Source organism: Aptenodytes patagonicus, chromosome 8 (assembly GCF_965638725.1).
Source record: "Aptenodytes patagonicus chromosome 8, bAptPat1.pri.cur, whole genome shotgun sequence".
Classification (NCBI taxonomy): domain Eukaryota; kingdom Metazoa; phylum Chordata; class Aves; order Sphenisciformes; family Spheniscidae; genus Aptenodytes; species Aptenodytes patagonicus.
Genome location: NC_134956.1, coordinates 25,057,806 through 25,076,310, shown reverse-complemented (window position 1 = coordinate 25,076,310; position 18,505 = coordinate 25,057,806). Strand labels below are relative to the sequence as shown.

At 37.3% G+C, this 18,505-nt stretch overlaps 1 protein-coding gene across 5 annotated transcripts in view; it reads right to left on the bottom strand.

Annotated features, from left to right (window-relative positions):
- IFT122 (intraflagellar transport 122) overlaps positions 1 to 18,505 on the bottom strand; it is a 33,752-nt gene that overhangs the window by 9,079 nt on the left and 6,168 nt on the right. For 4 of the 5 annotated variants that reach the window (XM_076346741.1, XM_076346740.1, XM_076346744.1 and 1 more), the window contains 13 exons: positions 17,196 to 17,271; positions 16,474 to 16,665; positions 15,597 to 15,735; positions 14,770 to 14,972; positions 14,144 to 14,281; positions 13,212 to 13,376; positions 12,150 to 12,347; positions 10,390 to 10,530; positions 8,620 to 8,673; positions 6,185 to 6,346; positions 3,066 to 3,232; positions 1,989 to 2,160; positions 730 to 832 (listed from right to left, as the gene is read on the bottom strand). In XM_076346741.1, the coding sequence (XP_076202856.1) occupies positions 730 to 832; positions 1,989 to 2,160; positions 3,066 to 3,232; positions 6,185 to 6,346; positions 8,620 to 8,673; positions 10,390 to 10,530; positions 12,150 to 12,347; positions 13,212 to 13,376; positions 14,144 to 14,281; positions 14,770 to 14,972; positions 15,597 to 15,735; positions 16,474 to 16,665; positions 17,196 to 17,271 (1,910 nt within the window). The remainder of the gene's footprint in view (positions 1 to 729; positions 833 to 1,988; positions 2,161 to 3,065; positions 3,233 to 6,184; positions 6,347 to 8,619; positions 8,674 to 10,389; positions 10,531 to 12,149; positions 12,348 to 13,211; positions 13,377 to 14,143; positions 14,282 to 14,769; positions 14,973 to 15,596; positions 15,736 to 16,473; positions 16,666 to 17,195; positions 17,272 to 18,505) is intronic. The other variant, XM_076346743.1, reaches the window with a different exon arrangement.

Sequence of the window (18,505 nt, the reverse complement as noted above, 5' to 3'; positions counted from 1 at the left end):
AAGGTTTGGTGCTGAGAGACACAAACTACTTTGTGTGGAGACAGATCACGTCTGGCATGTTCACTAGCTTGGCCCTTATAAGCAAATGCAGTTATACACTTAGATCTGAGCTGGCTCTGGAAACAGCAGATGCAACAGTCACATGGAGCTGCACCTGAGAAAAGTAACTATACTAAAAATGTGCTGGCTCCACATAAAGCTTGCTTCAACATCTCCTTGTCCCTGGAATAGTTTATGAATTAAATTTTGAAGCCTGTCCACATGATGGAAGGTTGACAGTTCTCTTTAAAGGTAGTTTTATAAGCCTAACAAAATACATGAAAATTTTACTTGTACAAACCCAACATTACCTAAATATAAGGAAAAACTATGCTTTCCACTCAGCTCTATAAGGTGGACGCCATATTTTTATCACAATAGAATTCAAATATTAATAAAAACAGTTCAGATTATATGCCAAATACCGTTGCCACGTGCCACACTCAGATATACGATGCGATGGAAAATCTGGACCTGTATTTAGATGCCATCATTTTTGATAGATCCATCACATTTTCTTATCAAATAAGGAGACTTCCAGCTACTTTAAGACCAGTATGAAAACATGGACTCTATTTGGTTTTGAATCCCACTGATAAGAAACTCTCCAGGGCAGAGACTGCATATTCTGTATTGGAAAAGTAGGGAGTAAATTTCAAGTGATCAGTGATCTGTCAGTAACATTCTTACCTTTTTGGGCTTCTTCAAATCTATCATTCTCTGCTAGCCACTGAGCATAAGGGACATAGACATCATCTTTGAATTCAGGATGCTTTTCACTCAAAGCAAATGCCTGAAGTAAATAAAAAATTCATTTTTAGAATACTGCATGGTTTAAACAGTTAAAGGGTTTAGACTATTCCATGGGATCAATCCTTTAGCTCTAAGTAAATTCACAGTAAAAATACACAGAATAGAGAGAGTAATCCATATTTTCTCCAGTATGAAACTAATGTATTTTAAAATAAAAAGCAATCAACAAAAGAAAAGAAGCTAAGCATAGTAACAGTCTGGTTATTGAAACAGGGAAACTTGAAAGTGATTATCCAGGAAATTTAGTAGATTTCACAGCAAGAGGCAAAAAATATTTTTATTTTTACTGAACATATCTTTTAAGAAATTGAAGTAACACTATAAATACAGTTTAGATTCACTTTCTAAACTCGGTAACTGGTCAATAAAGGACTAAGTCTACAATTTTCCAAAGTACCCATATAATTGGGGGAAGGGGTTTGTCCATTGCAGCAGCACTTTGAAAACATTTCCTTAAGAAATTACACCTATCAAAAACTTAATGTAAAGAAACAAGAACAAAATTAATGGTGACCCCAGGTGTGAAGTGGGTGGTACTGGCAGACCCATGTTTTTATGGAAAAACCCAGTGAAGTCAGAACTTTACCTAATCAGAAGCATAAATCCAGTTATAGAGTGGGGTCCACATTAACTCAGCACACATTCATCAGATCTAAATTACGTGTATGGTATTCTCACTCGGGTCTGTCCAAATTATAAATAATACAGTTCAAAACAGAATTTCCCATGCTATAATTACTATGTTAATTACTATTTATTCTGATGGACTAGAAGCACCCCATGGATTACCATAGGAAGTGGGCAACTATAACTCAAGAGGCAAAAAAGGTGCTCAGAAGTGAGACCAAGAAATATTCAGCCAGGAAACTAAAAAAAACCAACCCAACCCAACCAAAACAAAAAAACAAACAAAAAAACCCCACCCCCCAAAACCCAAAAAACCTAAACCCACCACCAAAGAAACACCGAGCATACAAAATTAACTTAAATACTCTGAATCACATTCTACAGAAGCCTACCTCCCTGCCTCTCCCTTCACTACAGTGGTGGGGGAGCCAGACATTTGTCTCCCTTTCTTGCAACCAGAGACAATAAGAAGTAGTGGTTTTAAACACAGACAGCAAGGGCATGCTTACTTCTTCCCAGCGATGAGTTTCCACGTGGAGATGGACCAATGCTTTCAGGTCACCAACCTTCATGTAGGTTTCTGCTGCATAACCAGGGTTATCAAGTTTCTTAAAATAGAAGGCACATTTTGACAAAGGCTCACGCTCAGCTTTATCCAGTTTTCGAGCAATTTCAATTAACCTAGACCCAGTAAAAAGAAGCCAGATGTTTCAGGTTCTGCCTTGTTGTTTTGCCTTTTGTTTAATTATTGTAATAACTTCATCTTTAATCAGTTATTATTTAATAAATATCATAATAGTAGTACCATGCAACACTGTTTAAACAGTTTTCAGTAAACATTCCAAATTCTTTTTTTTTTCCCTTTTACAAACTCAAAACCCATTCCTTCAATCTTTACTCACACGTGCAATTCCGTATCTCAGACTCTTTGCACAGTCATGAAGACGGAGAGAGGGAGTAGGTCCTACATGACTAAGTGACATGGGACACACTTCCTCAACCCAGACCTAAACAAAAGACTCCTGAATAAACATTACCCCCTTTGCCACACAGCAAAACTGAGGCAAGGGAAGGCTGAGTGACCTGCCCAAGATCTTACAGCAACTCCGCAAATGACCCAAAGTGTCACCTATTGCAAATCAAGGAGAATTTGACCAATGACAGAAGCAGTCCCAGAATTTCTAGGGATTCTGTGCTCCAGTTGTCTTCTCTACCCACTAGATGATTATCCTTAAGAGCTTAAAACAACAGAAATAGGCTATCACATATAAGCACTGCTGTGATGATTACTCTGAAAAGCTTAATGCATGCATATTTTAGAAGACAGTCTCATACTACATATGAACCCATTCATTCTCTTTACTGCTGTAATGCATTTGTTTTCGTAACATATTTATGTCCCTACCCTCTAAATATATGTAACTTTTAAAACATTTTTAATTGTAGATGTGCTTCAAATACTCAATCTGATATAAACAAAGGCACACATCAAACAAGTTTTGTCTTACTTTAAAATTATGCATAATTCATAATAACTCATTTGAGATTTTATTATATATTATCTTTGAGATGGAACTAAAACCTACATATCAACCCAGCCATGGTCCCCACTGATTTCTATGGCCTTCATGTGCTCGCCTGCAGAAAGGTACATCTCCACTGCTGCTTTTGGTTCATTGATATTCTTGGCCCAATCTGCTTGTTTTTTTATTAGCATCTTTGTGTCTTTGGGGTCTCCAGATCCCAGAAAATCCTGAAACAGTGTAATACAAAAAGTTTGTATTACCTTCTGGTCATAAACATTGTTACAGTCCAAATTCTAAAATACATAAAGGCTTTTTTAATGTATATTGTTATGCCTCCTAAGAAAAGAAATAGTGCATACAGAGCAACATGAACCGATCCAGCCTTCAGCACCTTATCATCAAGGCCCAATGTTTGGTCGGAAACAATGGCAAGTCTCCCGTTTAGATAGTTTTCAATTAAAAAAAAGAAAAGTGGGAGATTCTGGGAGGGCCAGGAGAAGGACGATACAGATGCCTCAGAAGTAGTAAGTATGTCCCCACTTGATTTCTTGGAAAGCTTGCTCTCTGTTGAGCCTGTTTAAGTGGATACAAATGATGATTTCTGCATGCTTTTCAGGAACATGTCTTTCCAAAACAAAATAGTACTAATCTCAAAAACTGTAATAGATCAATTCCAAGCTTCAGGTTTTCTTTTGCAAGCCAAGAAGGTACAGTTTCATTCTCAAAGATGACCCAGCCCCACCCCATGCTTAGTTAACAATAGCATACCCACTTAATCATATGTTAGCATCAGGATGCCCAGCCACAAATCAATTGAAGGCTGAAATTTCATTTTCTGCAAAGACACCTGATAATTATATTACATCATCTCAAATAAGTTCTTTTATGACGGAATGACAGCTGCTCAAAAGTGAGAGCGACTCTGAACTACTGGTTGGACTTCTGCAAGGAATGCAAACACCAAGCCTGGATGCTGTGACGACGACCATTTTGGAAATATTTCTAATAGTTTGTTCAGCTTCTTCTGCCAATACCAAAGCCCTGGCACCATATGGTTCACATCTGTTGACATCATACGCCAGGGAAGGGAGGGGGGAAAAAAAAAAAAAAAGGCACTTCATACTTCAACACCGGAAGATCGATTAAGGGCAATTTCGTCTGTTAACAGAACAGGCTACTGTCCATTGAAACGGCTTCTATCAATTGAAAAATTAGAACAGAGGAGAAATGGAAAGGTGAGAAGAGAGTGGAAAATTACCTTATCCTCTGTGTTTCTGGTAAATTCTGATTGAGGTTTAAAAAAAAAAAAAACAAAACAACAAACAGGCAAAAAAACCCACAAAAAGGACCCACACAACAGATCTGTTCCACTACCACAATTCACCAGTTTCCCTGACGCAGCCAGTCAACAGATACAGAACTATACCCCACCTCTACATCAGCTCTTAAATGAGCTCCATGTGGGATTTTGCTCTAGCATTATCTACTGCAACACAGCCCTGATTCAAGTGAATAACTATAAAGATGTCACGATAATCTTCGAATATGAAAAACTGAAGCAAAAGAATCAAGTTGAAGAACATCTTTGACACAACTTGTTTTCCAGCTTAGGTTACCAAAATAAGCCCAAAATCAAAAGCTCAGCTTCTTACAGGATAAAGAGTTTTTTGTGAGTTCTCAGCAATTTGTGATCTCGTACTGCGATAACAAGCCTATGACCAGATATCAAAGGACTTCCTGACCTCTGCCTCCAGTCTGGACTCTCTAGCCAGAGCTAATCAAAGTCAAGCACAAGCACAAGAAATCAGATTCTGTAAGGGCGCCTTTGCATAATTCTGGCAGCATGAACAACAACAACAAAACCAACACAAAAATACCCCCCACCCCCCCATATATCTTTCCTTGGAAAAATAACTGGCAAACAAGGGGGTTTTACATATTCTTCCACGTATTGTGCACTCCCTGCACAAGAAGTTTCCTTCATACGCTATGAAGTACCTTTAATTTCATCTGCATGGAGTTACTCTCAAGGATAGGAGACACAAGACCTTTTGCTCTCTGCTAGTTAAATATAGACACGACTACAGCCAAGAATTAAAAGATTCTTATGAAGACTTATGGGAAAATTTTCATCTATGAATTACATTTATGTTCAAGAGGAGCCAAAACACTGAAGCTAACAAAGACTCATCAGCCAAAAATAGTGGAAGTCAGACTTACATCAGCAAAGCCCCAAAGTATTTCTGTTAAGCTCTTGGAAGAAAAAGATCTCTCTGTAGCACAGTTTGTGGAATCTATGCTAAAACAGTTTATATGCATGTCATGGTAAAGTCTTTGTCCTGTATTGGGCAGAATAAGGCTCTGATGAGTGATGAATGAGACTAAACAGTGCATGCATTTTTAGGGATTTTGATAAGAAAACACCATAGACTTAAAAGCCAAGTAATGCTTTCTTATCACCATATAAAACCATCACTTTTTAAAACCATATTCAATTTATTTCTACATGGAAACAGAGTTTTAAAAAAGAAAAAAAAAGCCAAGACATTGAATCTTCGGAAGAAAATTCTCCAGTAAACAAAAATATACTAGGTTAGTATATTATACACTTTATAAAATACATTAATATAGAACTAATCTACCTATTTAAGTTCAAACTCCGAAAGAAAAATTTTTATTATAATACGGAAGTGAATTAAACGCATGATGCACTCACCTCCACTTTGCATGTGTACTACCTTATTGTCTTTGGAAGACAAAAAGATAAAAAGGGACTCTTGAGTGAGATAATGAGGAAGAAACAGTCATAAAAATGAGATTTTTAGTTTTTAAAAAAAGGAAAATTACTATGGATAATACTGTATAATCACCTTTGGTGGTGTCCAACAAAAAAATCCACTGAAAAGCCATGAATTCCATGGACACATTTGAGACTACACAAAGCACAATCTACTACCTCAGTAGTAGACTCTGAAGAAAAAGGCTACCATTACATCAAGACACAGAAAATAGCCATTTTTCCCCTTATAAGCCAAACAAACTTCAACCAATTAACTGAGAAAATAAAGTTGGAATTCAAAGCCCACATTTCATCCAATCCTTTTGTAGGATCATACTTTGAAAACAGTTACAGGTACATTAATATTTCTGCATTTACATATTCAGTTGCAAACTATTACCTTTGCATAGTCAAACATGCGTAAATCAGAGTACATATCGAGAGCCAGGTTTTCATGTCCGCTCTTTTTGTACAACTTCGCTGCCTCATGGAATTTTCCCTGGTAGGCATAAACATCTGCTAGGAACAGCTCATTGTTGTTTTCTCCATGCTTCTTCCGCTCCTGGAGAAAAAAAAAACAAAGAGAGATATAGAAAAATATTCTAGGTGATCAGGACCTAGGTGAGAAACAGCCATTGAAGAATTAGATTTTCAGGCTTAGATTTTAACTGTTAATAAAAACCTGTAACAGGATATGGTAATTATGCATCTCCTACATTTCTGGTGAATTTATAATTAAAGGATTAAATCCCTTCTTAATTAAAATTAGGAAGAGCAAAATTAAATGTCACTATACAAACCAGTGATGAAAAATCACTTCTCTTGATTTCACATAGGAAAATGAACACATGCTATCATTATGCTATGCTATTTTAAAAAAAGGCATCTGATGGGTTCCTTATTTTCTCCTGTAGAAACTCACTAGCATATAATTTGGCTAAATTAACAATATGTGCGGGTGGGATGACAAACATGAAAATAATTGCTAGCAATAAGCAGATTCAAAAAGTATGTTAACCTGCCTCTGAATAAAAACCAGTGTCACCACCACTGTCCCCACATGCAAGGGCTCACGATTTCAGGTAGGCAGCAGTTGCTTCCAGAGCACCTGCACGTGCTCCCCTGGTAACTGGAACTGCTCGCTCTGATTGTGTGGGAAGGGACCACAGAGGCAAAGTGTGTGCAGTGCCACAGAAACCCTTTACGTGAATCAGACCCATAGGGGTATGCTGACTTCAAGGGACCAATGCCATACATACACACACACACGTGCATGTATGTGCGCGTGTATGTGCTTTAATGTGCGTATTTATATTTATCTTATATCTTGGCAACACATTACTACCCCGCTTTGGATAAAATTATTACTACTATTAGCCCATCTCATATGGAAATATATAGATGTGAATTGAATTTAAAGAAAACTTAAACGAAAGGGGGAAAAGCATTCCATGAGCATACAAATTCAATTCTCTACTGCCAAAGGAGACTCAGCCATCACTCCTCCTGGTCACACTTATTGACTGGGCCGATACTGGACTGGTGTTGAAAGTTCCCTCTAAAAACTTGGTTAAAAGGATAGCCAGAGGAATTGTTACACCATTTTTTAAAGACTTCACAGAATCTTGCCAGGTACAGAGATCTGGCAGTTATGTTTCCTGCTGTCCTCAATTAGAAAAAAAATGTGTCATTACTGAGAGAAAACCATCATATTAATGGCACATGTGTGCTCAGTTACACCCTTACAAGCCTTAAAAGTAATCTGATACACCACAAGCAAGAGTAAACAGTGATGTAGAACTCTCACTTCAGAAGGAGCATTTTCAAGCAGTCTGAAAGTAAGTTTATGCCTATTTACAAAAGGAGTCTTTCTCATTAAACAGAATATAACATGACAATTCCAGAATATCCTCAATAGACACAGATCTGGAGAAGCATGTGTGGAAAAGAAAGGTTAGTAGTGGTGAGAGAATGCTCTCATCTACCCTTTAAAGGCTGAAAAAAAGGGGGGGGGTGGTGGTGTCATGTCCTAATGCAGAACTTTGTCCCACGTTAGACACCAAGAAAAGTTAACTGCAACCAACTAGCTATTTGACAGAACCAGGACAGCTCTGCAGAAATGGAAGACAAGGAATGTATTCTTTCAGAGAAGGTGTAAATCTAATTAGTGTGAGAAAGAGGAATTCCCTTTATGCCATCTCAACACAGATCTTTAAGTATTATCATGCAGTCTTTGTAGAAGGACAAGGGTGATACCATGTCTTTTAATGTGCTTATGACAGACAGTTATTGTCTAGTGAAATTCTATCAAGAAGTGTGAAAAGAATAAGAACTAGTGATTAGAGCACAGTATGGAAGCAAGGAATCCCAAATTCTATTTCCAGTTGCCACAGACTTGTCATGAGACCTTGAGTCTGTCATCTTACTTCTCTGGGCCTGTTTCTGGCTCTGCAAAGGGGAGATAATAGTAATTACCCACCTCCAGGGGGTAAGGAAAGGCTTAATTAACTCATGTTTATGAAGTATTCTGTACTAAGCTCTGTTAGCACAGTAGTATTCTACCAATTATTATTTTAATATTGAACGTTTTTCCAGTTTTCCTGAAGACAGTTTCATAAATTCTTGTTGTTCCACATCCCCATTTTTTTTTTCCCCTGTGAAGTTTCAGTCATATGACTAGAATTTGAGTCATCTCTGCTAATCTGGATATTTCACTCTAAACACATCTCCAACTGTCAGAGCACTATCCGAACAGAAGTCCCTCCAAAACGGAAAGTACTGATTTTGGTATAGTACTAAGTGTAAGAAAATACACTGCCTTTAACATTGTCTTACCTCTATGCTGCTGATCAATTCTAAATATCTAAGGTCTCGTACCCTGGTAAATGCCTATTGAAAAGAAAAAAGAATAAAAAGAATTAACGTGAAAAGCCAGAAAAAGCAACAGAATATTGTTACACATAAATCAAGCTGCCTTCATGCAAACAGGACAGACAGAAATATGCTGAGGTTTGTGTTTGTGTAGTCCCTCACCTGATGGGCTCTGACTACAACTGGGGTCCCTCAGGCATTACAGTAAGTAAAACAAGGGTATAATCCAAACAGCTTATCACTGAAAATAAACAGCAAAGGCAGGGACTAGTAGGTGTACGTATGGCAGTCCCCCAAGAAATGCAAAATACCATTTAAAACATTACATACTTTTATTCTGGCTGTTTTATAGCTTTTCCATTTTGATGTGAGGCATGATACAAACAAGGAAATTTACAGAAACGATTACAAGGTAGGACATATAATTGATCGTATTGCCAAAGCACACTGTATATGCTTATAGCTTTTATACCATTCTGAAAATTCAGTATGGAAGTAGCTCAGGGAGAGAAAAGGAAATAAGAAGACGTAAGATAAAACTACTGCAAGACAGCGTAATATCTTTTGCAAATGGAGATAAATGTGCAACCCAAAGTCTCAAGTGGCAAAGTCACGTGCGAGTTACAGCAGCTTAGCACTTATTCTTGACATGCATCAAAAAAATAGAAATTTAACCCTTTAGACCACACGTTCAAGACTTCTAACCAACCTAATGCTTAAGAGGGCATAGAATATTCTGCTTACACCAGATCGGACTAGGAACTATGAGAGCCTTTAATGTCAAGAAGCTGCTTTTGTTCAAATTAATCCGCTCTAATTCTAAGAGGGCACTACTTTAAAATTCCAAGGAGGCACTGAAAACTTCTTTTTAAGAATATCTATTTGCATAAAGCCATCTATGAAACTGGAATTATTCTGATGCCTCCACTTAAGAAGAAAAATAAAGCATTTAATTTCCTTTAAAAAAAATCTGTTATTAAAAGATGTCTATCATTACAGGCCATTCTCTGCATACTTTTAGAATGTTTTGTCTTTCATACAATATTCATGACACTGAACTCAGTTCGCCCTCTCTTATTTGAGAAAAGGTTGTGAAAGAAAATAGGGGAGTATTTTATGCCAGAGAAAACTCCGTTCTTCAGTATATGCCATTTATAGACCACTCCCAAAAACAAGGCATGCCAGATAGAAAATGACTAAAATGATGACATCCCATCACTACTGCCTTCAAAGAACATTAGTGTGTAAATAACAAAAGAATATGAAACCTACACATTTGAACTGAGGTTATAGTAAATACTTAGGGGAAAAAATAAGTTTATAGCATTGAGGAAGGGGGGGAAGTCAGCTAAGTCATTCTTTGCTGCCACCCAGTGGTCAGTAGCACCACTGAACAACTTTCCAGTGCTATTTCCCTCAAATTCATTAACGCATTTTCCAGCAGATGAAAGAAACCATTTTCTTTGCATTTAACACTTTGATTTAGAACATGGCATTTATCTAGAGAGATAAATTCGATTTCAGTTTAAATCCTCATCTCAAGATCCTGAGTATGTAACAAACCAACACTTTCTTTGGTATGTGGAATAACGTATACACTAAAGATAAGCAAGATAGTAACCCAGGAACACCACTTTGTATTCCAGCCATAAAACATACATTATACACACACTCTCTCTCTCTCTAAAAAATATAAAACAAGCTTTCTGATAAATAAGTAAATGTCTGCTTTACCTTTTTAGCAGTTTCAAACTCCAGCCCTTCTAAGGCTTCCATTGCCAGTTCTTTCCAGTCAGTATCAGTCACTCCTAAACACGCAATTTGATAGGCTTCTTTAAACATTTTTCGTTCCAGATACTGATACATGGGTGCAGACTGAGGATTTCCATTGAAAAACATGTATTAGAAAGCATAATACTGAGATATATTAGTGAAATTCTCTACATACATTGGGGGGAAAAAAAAAATTCCAATCACAACCATTACAAGCTCCACAGAGAATAAATGTATGGTTTTTGTATAACAGACAGAACAACATTCTGGGGTGATTATTACTGTATCTTTAGACAAGCTGGGTTAATTATATTCCAAACTAATCCATCTTGAAATCTTCAGTTCCTTGCATACTAGTTAAGAATGTGAATTTTTCTGAGCATTGTACATGCTAAATATTATGTACAGTGAGCTTTTTTTCCCCCTCAATACTATGGAAGCAGAGCAAGGGAGGGGGTAGTTTGTTCTCAAAGGCTAAAAGCATGAAAAGTGGCACAACAGCCCAGTGTGAAGCATCCCTGGAAATGTTCAGACACAACAGGAAGGGGTATCATGAGACACCCTTCTGTGCCATCCATGATGACAAAGCTGTTTTACCAAGACTGCAACTATTAAGCCCAAAAGACACTGACCTCAAGGACCCACCCTAAAAGGGAATTAAAGAGAAAAACTGTCAACTGCAGGCTGACACAGATAGACTAAGGCTCACGATCTGCAGCTACAGCTCAAACCCTTTGAACGAACAGGGAGCACTACAGCTAGATTACCGTTGACTCTGGGTTTGCAACCAAAGGCAGTATGCAGATTGATTTCTATGTTATCAATTTATCTGAAAATGGTACGCTTTGTGGTACTCCCTCCCTCCAAAAGCGTAGCTTTGAAAAAGCTGCCTCTGTGATACTTCACAATAATTTTGTGGCATACTGGTGCCTACAGCATGCCAAAGCCAGACAAATGGTGTACTAGGCCTGGTCGATCTCATGGCTGCCAACCACAATGGACAACCCAGAGCCTAATTAAGGATCAGAGGAACAGACACGGGTCTGTAACACAGGTATCCATCAGTTCATAAAAGCACATGGCACTTTTGCCACCTTCGTTGACTCTCAGTTTCAAATCCTGCCCACACTTGGGTGCGGAAGTCAAAAATATTTTTTTTTCCTTTTCCTTTTTTTGTTTTGTTTCTTGGACTGTTTTAGACTCTTTCATTGCTTCCCATAACGCAGAAAATAGCATTTTGTAGAAGGCAATCTCTAAATTTAGAATGTAAAGACTACACATGTACTATACATTCTGACTAAAATATACAGCTTAAACATTGCCTAAACACATCTAGATGAAGCAACAATAAGACAGCATTTGATTTACTCATAAGTAAAATGAAATTACAATTTGAGAAAAGGTACATAGAGAGACTACTGTAAAAATACAGAAAGAGGTAACACCCGCACCATATCTTCATCTTCGCTTTTATTATGTGCATTTGCAAGTAGAAAGGGAGAATTAGAAACAATCAACAAAGCAAAAAGGAAGTTAGCTTAATTAATGCCAAATAAAAATAAGATAGATCATGCAACGTAACTTAAATAACAATGAAGAAAGTGTGGACTGCAAACATTTTGGTAATGGAATACGAGAAAATCTCAGAAAAGCTTCTTCACTTATTAAACATAGATGTTTATGAAATGTAAAGGCAAAACTTAATGAGATTAAAGGATTACCTGCGGAACTTCAACAGCTGACATAGAAAAAACATGAAGGCAGAAGATCTTGGAGCCGTTGTAACCCACAACAAAGCCTTGAAGTTTTTGCTGATGGACAGGGAAGTTACTAGCTTTGATATTGAGGTAACCCCCTCCAGAAAAGCAAAGCATATCCTCACACTGTGTATTCCAAGCCACACTATTAGCATTGGGTTCCTAACGAGCAAAATAACTGATGATTACAACAGATGCAATCACATCGTCTTTCCTAAGAAATATGCATCCTTCAGCTAGAACATTTGACTTATTATAGGCTGGGTACGTACACAGACACTCTTATTATTTACGTTTGTAATATTCTAAAGCCTAGTATATTCCTAAACAGATTTACAGGGACATATTTTACATTTTAATAAACATCTGTAATTATCTTTCCTTTGTTTTGTGTTTACTAATGATCTGTACTATCAAACTGTAGAACATAATATAAAATTCCACAATAATACACTGTTAGTTAGCTAGCACATTTAATTGATCATTTTTCTGCCCATTACAAAAAGAAAGTTACAGACCCTATCTTTGTAGCATTTCATACTTTCTATCCAGTGTTCTCTGAAAATGTTACATCAACATTAATGAGTAAACCCTTAGAGTGACTGCTAACTGCCAATGAAGAAAGAATTATCATTATTCATTTTATAGTCTGGGAATACACGACGAACAAAGTAGTTTAGGCTTTAATTCTGTTCGTACTAATGATAAAGCCAAAATGCTCATTAACTGTAATGCTTCAAAGAGAACGAGGACAGAGCTCTAAATTAAACTCAAAAGGTCACATGTTTAAGTGCTCTTTATTCAGCTGTTGCTCACATGTATCTCCTGTCTTCTAATTCCTTGTCTACCATCTCTAAAAGGGTAGTTTTGATAGAGAAATAGATCACAGTTAAATCCTACAAAATGTGATTAATGGCTTAAATGACAGTTACATGAATTTCTGCACAGCAACACTTTTGGTATGTTCTGTGCTCCAAATCACTTCCTGCCCCCCCCCCCCTTTTTTTTTTAAACTTTGAATTTTACCTGAAACAACAACTCTTTTGTATGAATATCATATACTAGGCAGGTATCGTTTTCATCAACCACTGCCAGCTTGTTTCGGGATGCACTCATATCCAGACAGCGCACAGCTGTGGATTGCTTCAACAGGACGATTGCGAAGACATTATCAACAAATATCTTCAGTATCTAGACATATTTGAAACCAAAGTCAGTCCATCCATTTTTGTTCCTAAAACTAGAAATAGCATAGCAGGTACAAACTTTAATGCTGTTTAAAGCATGCAATTGCAATTTTTTTCAGAGATGTGAACTGTGCATAAAATTAAGGAAATGCTTTCAGTTTGAGGTATCTTGAAAAGACTTGTTTCCACACCATACTCTAGGTTGCAAGCCTATACAAGTAAATCATATGCTATACATCCTGGATTTTTTAATGCTCCACTAGTTAAACAATTACATTAATATAATACTACAGGAATATATAGCCTAGATACAGAAGACACAAAGGATCTCAACTTCCTCTCTATTCCTGTTCTCTATATCAATACCTCTGGGCTCCAGTTTGAAATTTTCAGCTGCTAACTGGCTTGTGATTCGCCATTTCACCTCTAGAACATCCACACCTTCACAAGTGGTCGTCAGAAGTGTACACACACACACACCCACACCCCAACCCCCACTAAAGACACCCTCTCTCAGTTCACCAAGAACTCCATTTTTGTCAGTTGTTCCTAACACCTTATGGACTTTAGACAAAGTTAAACATGTTTGCATGAATTTTACAGCCAGACAATGAGAAAGGTAGAAGTAATTAGTTTTTAATTGCAAGATGAGACTCTGTCAAATAAAATTCTAGGTTGTAAAAGAGCATGCTGTTCCTAAGGTCTCCCCCTAAGAGCACAGAACAGATTTTACTTGCAGTGAAAAGACACATACCAGACATTATGTGTTACCTGACCATTCTTCAGACCAACTAAGAGGCCTTCTCTTCCTGGAGGTCCTCCAATTACTTTAATATAACGAATAAGAGATTCCATCAGCCATTCTCGTTCTTTAGTGCCACTAAATGAGAGGCACTGCAATCTTTTCTCCTAAAGACACAATAACATACAAAATACTGCACGGAGGTAAAGATAAAACCCTGTGTCTTTGATGTGCTATGTTTATACCTGTACTAGCATGTGTGCCTACTTTTACATCTAAAAATCATAATGTCAAATAGTCAATTTAACAGGATGAATTCTTTAAGGTTTTCCAATGCTATGAACAAACAAACAAAACCAAAAAAACCCCACCTTTTTCTAGTAGTTCACCCCCACCCAAAAGTTCCCCTGGATTATGTGCTAATTTATCAAATTCACTACAGAGACTGTTTTACTGAAACAGAGCCACCTGTGGCATGCCACAGCTATTGCTTAGAAGTATGTTAGCGCTGCACATTACAACAGCACTACAGATTGGTACCTTGGGGAAAAACTGTAATAGATTATACAGTAAAATCTTTTCCTACCAGCTATTTGGACAGCTATCTTAAAGTCTGAAGGCACCCCAAGACTACTCTAGATTTTAAGGCACATACCTGGCATAAAATAATGTGATCTGCACATACAACCAGCAAGTTGCATTCAAATTTTTTTACTATCTTTTCCTTCACCCGATAATACATATCTGAAGAATCATCCGAGTATAACTCATAAATCAAGATTTTCTCTGGCATCTGGATTGCTAATCTGTTTTTGTAGATTGCAATTTTCTTTACAAGCTCTCTGCCTTTTATTCTAACTAGAGAGAAAAAACACAAGAACAATACAGTATAGGCTGACATGAAAATAATGGATACAGAAATCAGAAAACTTACTAATACATTAAAATTGAATCTTTCTAAAGCACCTCTAAAATTAAAAGCAGATTCCTGCTCAGATACGTTTGTTTTCTGCATCTATGTAATCTACTATCCCCGTCACAATTTATCACCCTCTATTATTTGTCAACAGCACATTCTGGAGCAATACTTTTGATTCCTTGCCATAAAAAGCCAGTGGATACGAAGAAACAAAATCAGCACAAACCCTTGAGGCTGCAAGTAAGGAAAAAAAAAGCTAAATATGATGTACAGTATTCTTATCTCATTCACAGAGATTAAAACCTTATCTTAAAAGCCTCTGCCCCTCCCAATGTCCTTTCAAATCCCCACATCTTTCATTAAGCTTGTCAGCGCTGATCCTCCAGAATCCAAGTTTGCACACTCACCCTGCAAACAGTATTCCTGTTTTACTGTCAAAGTGACAACAATCTGTCTGGTACGTGCAACATATATTCCAAGTGTTCTGATGGATATTAATTAAAAAAAACAAAACAAAACAGAATGAAAGTGAAGCTTTGGCCTGACTGCAAGTGTGAAATTACCTTTTTGTTCAGTGATGAGGTGTTGGACAATAACATCAGTCATGCTGTCTCTGTAAGCGTAGCGATCTTTATAAAGGCCATGAACAGTGCTAAAAATCAACTGATAAAAGGATATTGTTCCATCTTGGCATCCTACTGCCTGAACATAAGAAAATAATTTTAGTTAATTGGTACACGTAGCTGAGAATTGGCAAAATGTGTCAACATTATGTTCCTTTTCCTGCATAACGTATAGATTGATACCAATTACAGCCTACTTGTACTTAAACAGTGGTAAAAGTGCAATGCAAAACGAGGACTGATCTCATCATAGACTATGGAGACCACCATGTTGGGGGGGGAGAGTTGGTTTTATTTTGTTGTTGTTGTTTGGGGGGGGGGGCGTGGCAGGGGTGTGTGTGTTTTTAAATTCACTGTGTATCTCTTCACATTTGTACAATAACACAGAGTGCAGCATTTATGGCTAACAGTTGCCTTGTAGGCATTTTCCACAAGGTGTAATGCTACAAGGTGTAATGCTAGAAACTCAAACAGATCTGAACATTTTCTTCCCATCATGGAATTAGATTTGGTCAACCTAGAAGTTATTAGCTGCCATTTTGTCTTCTTTTCCCTTCTCTTTTTTTAATCAAAATGCAGCAAATGCCTTACCATCTGAAAACAGGTGTTACGCTCATCTACAGCCTTCTTACAGCCCAAGTTTTATTTCTGCAGGATATTTTTAATTTCGGTGGTAGTTCTAGGACCTCACTAGACACTGCTTAGGTTCTGCTGCCTCAGTAAGAACGTCTAGACTAAGCAGCTGAGTTTGAAATTTACAGTCTTACTTCATATGACAAATTGTCTGTGAAAATGTCAGAGAAATGTTCCTACTCACCACATAGTTGGAGTCTGGTTTAACTTTGCATGTCCACACCCAACTGCTTTGCTCTCCTATGGTACCAAGACGCACGCCATCCTTCGTGAAGAGGGAAACTTGTTTATCTGAACCTCCCAGTAAAATATACTCTCCTTTAGTAAAATAGCTAACACAGCAAGGATCAAAATTGAGCATTCTGTCCTTCCCAATCTACAAGGGAAAATAAAAAAAAAAAAAAAAACAACCCCAAAACATTAACAAAAGGATCATTTAATATTTTCCCAAGACAACAAGTGCCATCACTGATACCATTCTTCTCTCTGGCCATGCACAACTTTTCAATACCCCAGAACCACTGCCTATATTAAGATTCCCAAAGACAGTTATAAAATGCATTCAAGAATCCCTCCAGTCTATTCAGAATGCAAGCAACTCACAAAACCCCCTTTAACCAGTTGAAAAAAATACAAAGATGTCCTCTACAGACCAGTAAACCATATCACAAAAGTCAGCAAACTTGTAAGGGCTTTAATACAAGGATTGTAAGACAACAGCTGAGCTGCCATGGGAGAAAAAAGAGCTGAAGGAAAAGATGGTTAAAAAAAAAAGCAGGCTCATAAAAGGTTGGGAAAACATTTAATGTAGCTAATAAAGCACTAGTATGCAAACGCTTTGAATATAGGACACAAAATAGAATCAGAAATACCCTGCCACTCTTGAATGCACTTTCTAAAACATACCTGTTTGCCACTAAGCTGGTAAAAGGAAAGTTTCTGACCCCAGTCTGCCACAGCTAAAATATCATTGCGTTCATCTCTAACAACAACAAAAAAGAATTATGTAGTAATTCTACAGCAATTTATCAATAAATTTCTTAGAGCAATAGAACCAAGTAATAGGATAGCAGAATTTACTTCATATTACTCTTTAAAAAAACACAAACTGAAAGGACAGCAGATACATCTTGCCATTTAAAACTGAGGAAGACAGCTTGGAGACACAAAAGAAAAATCAGTCTCCTTTACAGGAATAACTGCAAAACTTCACATACAGCTATATAAGCAGTGGGTACAGCGAAGCTAATGGTCCCTTAAACAGAAGAAGCACCTGGGCCCGGATTCCGATCTTAGCTACAGTAGTACAAAGCCACCATAACATCAAAGTCAATACAGCTGAGCAAGAGTGAACTACAATTATCAGTGTAAGGCAGGGAAGAAAGAAAAAAAAAAAAAGTAATTTATGTGAGACCGGCAGCAGACCAAGGAAAGGCTTCAGGTCTCAAACTTGTTAACTTTGGTTCAGCTTGGAGCAAAACATGAAAGTCACCTTCTCCAAGCTTCTTGCCTAGGAAGAAGGGAGATAGTAATCTGAACATTCTGCTGCAAATAATGCCTCTAGCCACAAACTGAACAAAAAGGAAACAGACAAAAAACCTAATAAAAAGGTAACTGTTTAGTAAGCATCCTCCCTTTGCTCAATGCATGATGCATGCACCTGTGGGGAAAAGCAACATGCTATCATGTACTTCAGAACCATCTCATAATGAACACATACTAGCAGAATAAATTAAAGACCATACAGGCAACTATTAATCTAGAATTTCCTAACTTTTGAATGTCTGATTTTGCACCCTGCATAATACTCTCCGCCCTTGGTCCTTCTTGTAAATTACTGTTCTAGATAATATAGATATATACGTTCCTTTGAAGTTTCACTCACAAGTTGAAATCCATAGAGGTCTCTTCTTCCTCATGGTCTTCTCCCTCTGTCTGACTATACTGCCTACTGCCATGCCTGGATTTCAGTGCTGGTATCTCCTCTAAATAGCTGTGAACTAACTCCTCTTGTTCATCTCCTCTACTCCAAAAATTCTCACACCTACTGCAATAGCAATCATTTATTCACATATTTGGGACAATATTCTCTCTGAATTGAAGTGAACAAACAGCTCCCCTCTCTCTCCAGCAATCCAAACAGAACCTGCCCCCCCCCAAAAAAACCCCACAAACAAAAAAACCAAACAATACAAAAGAAAAAAGAAATGTTTCTT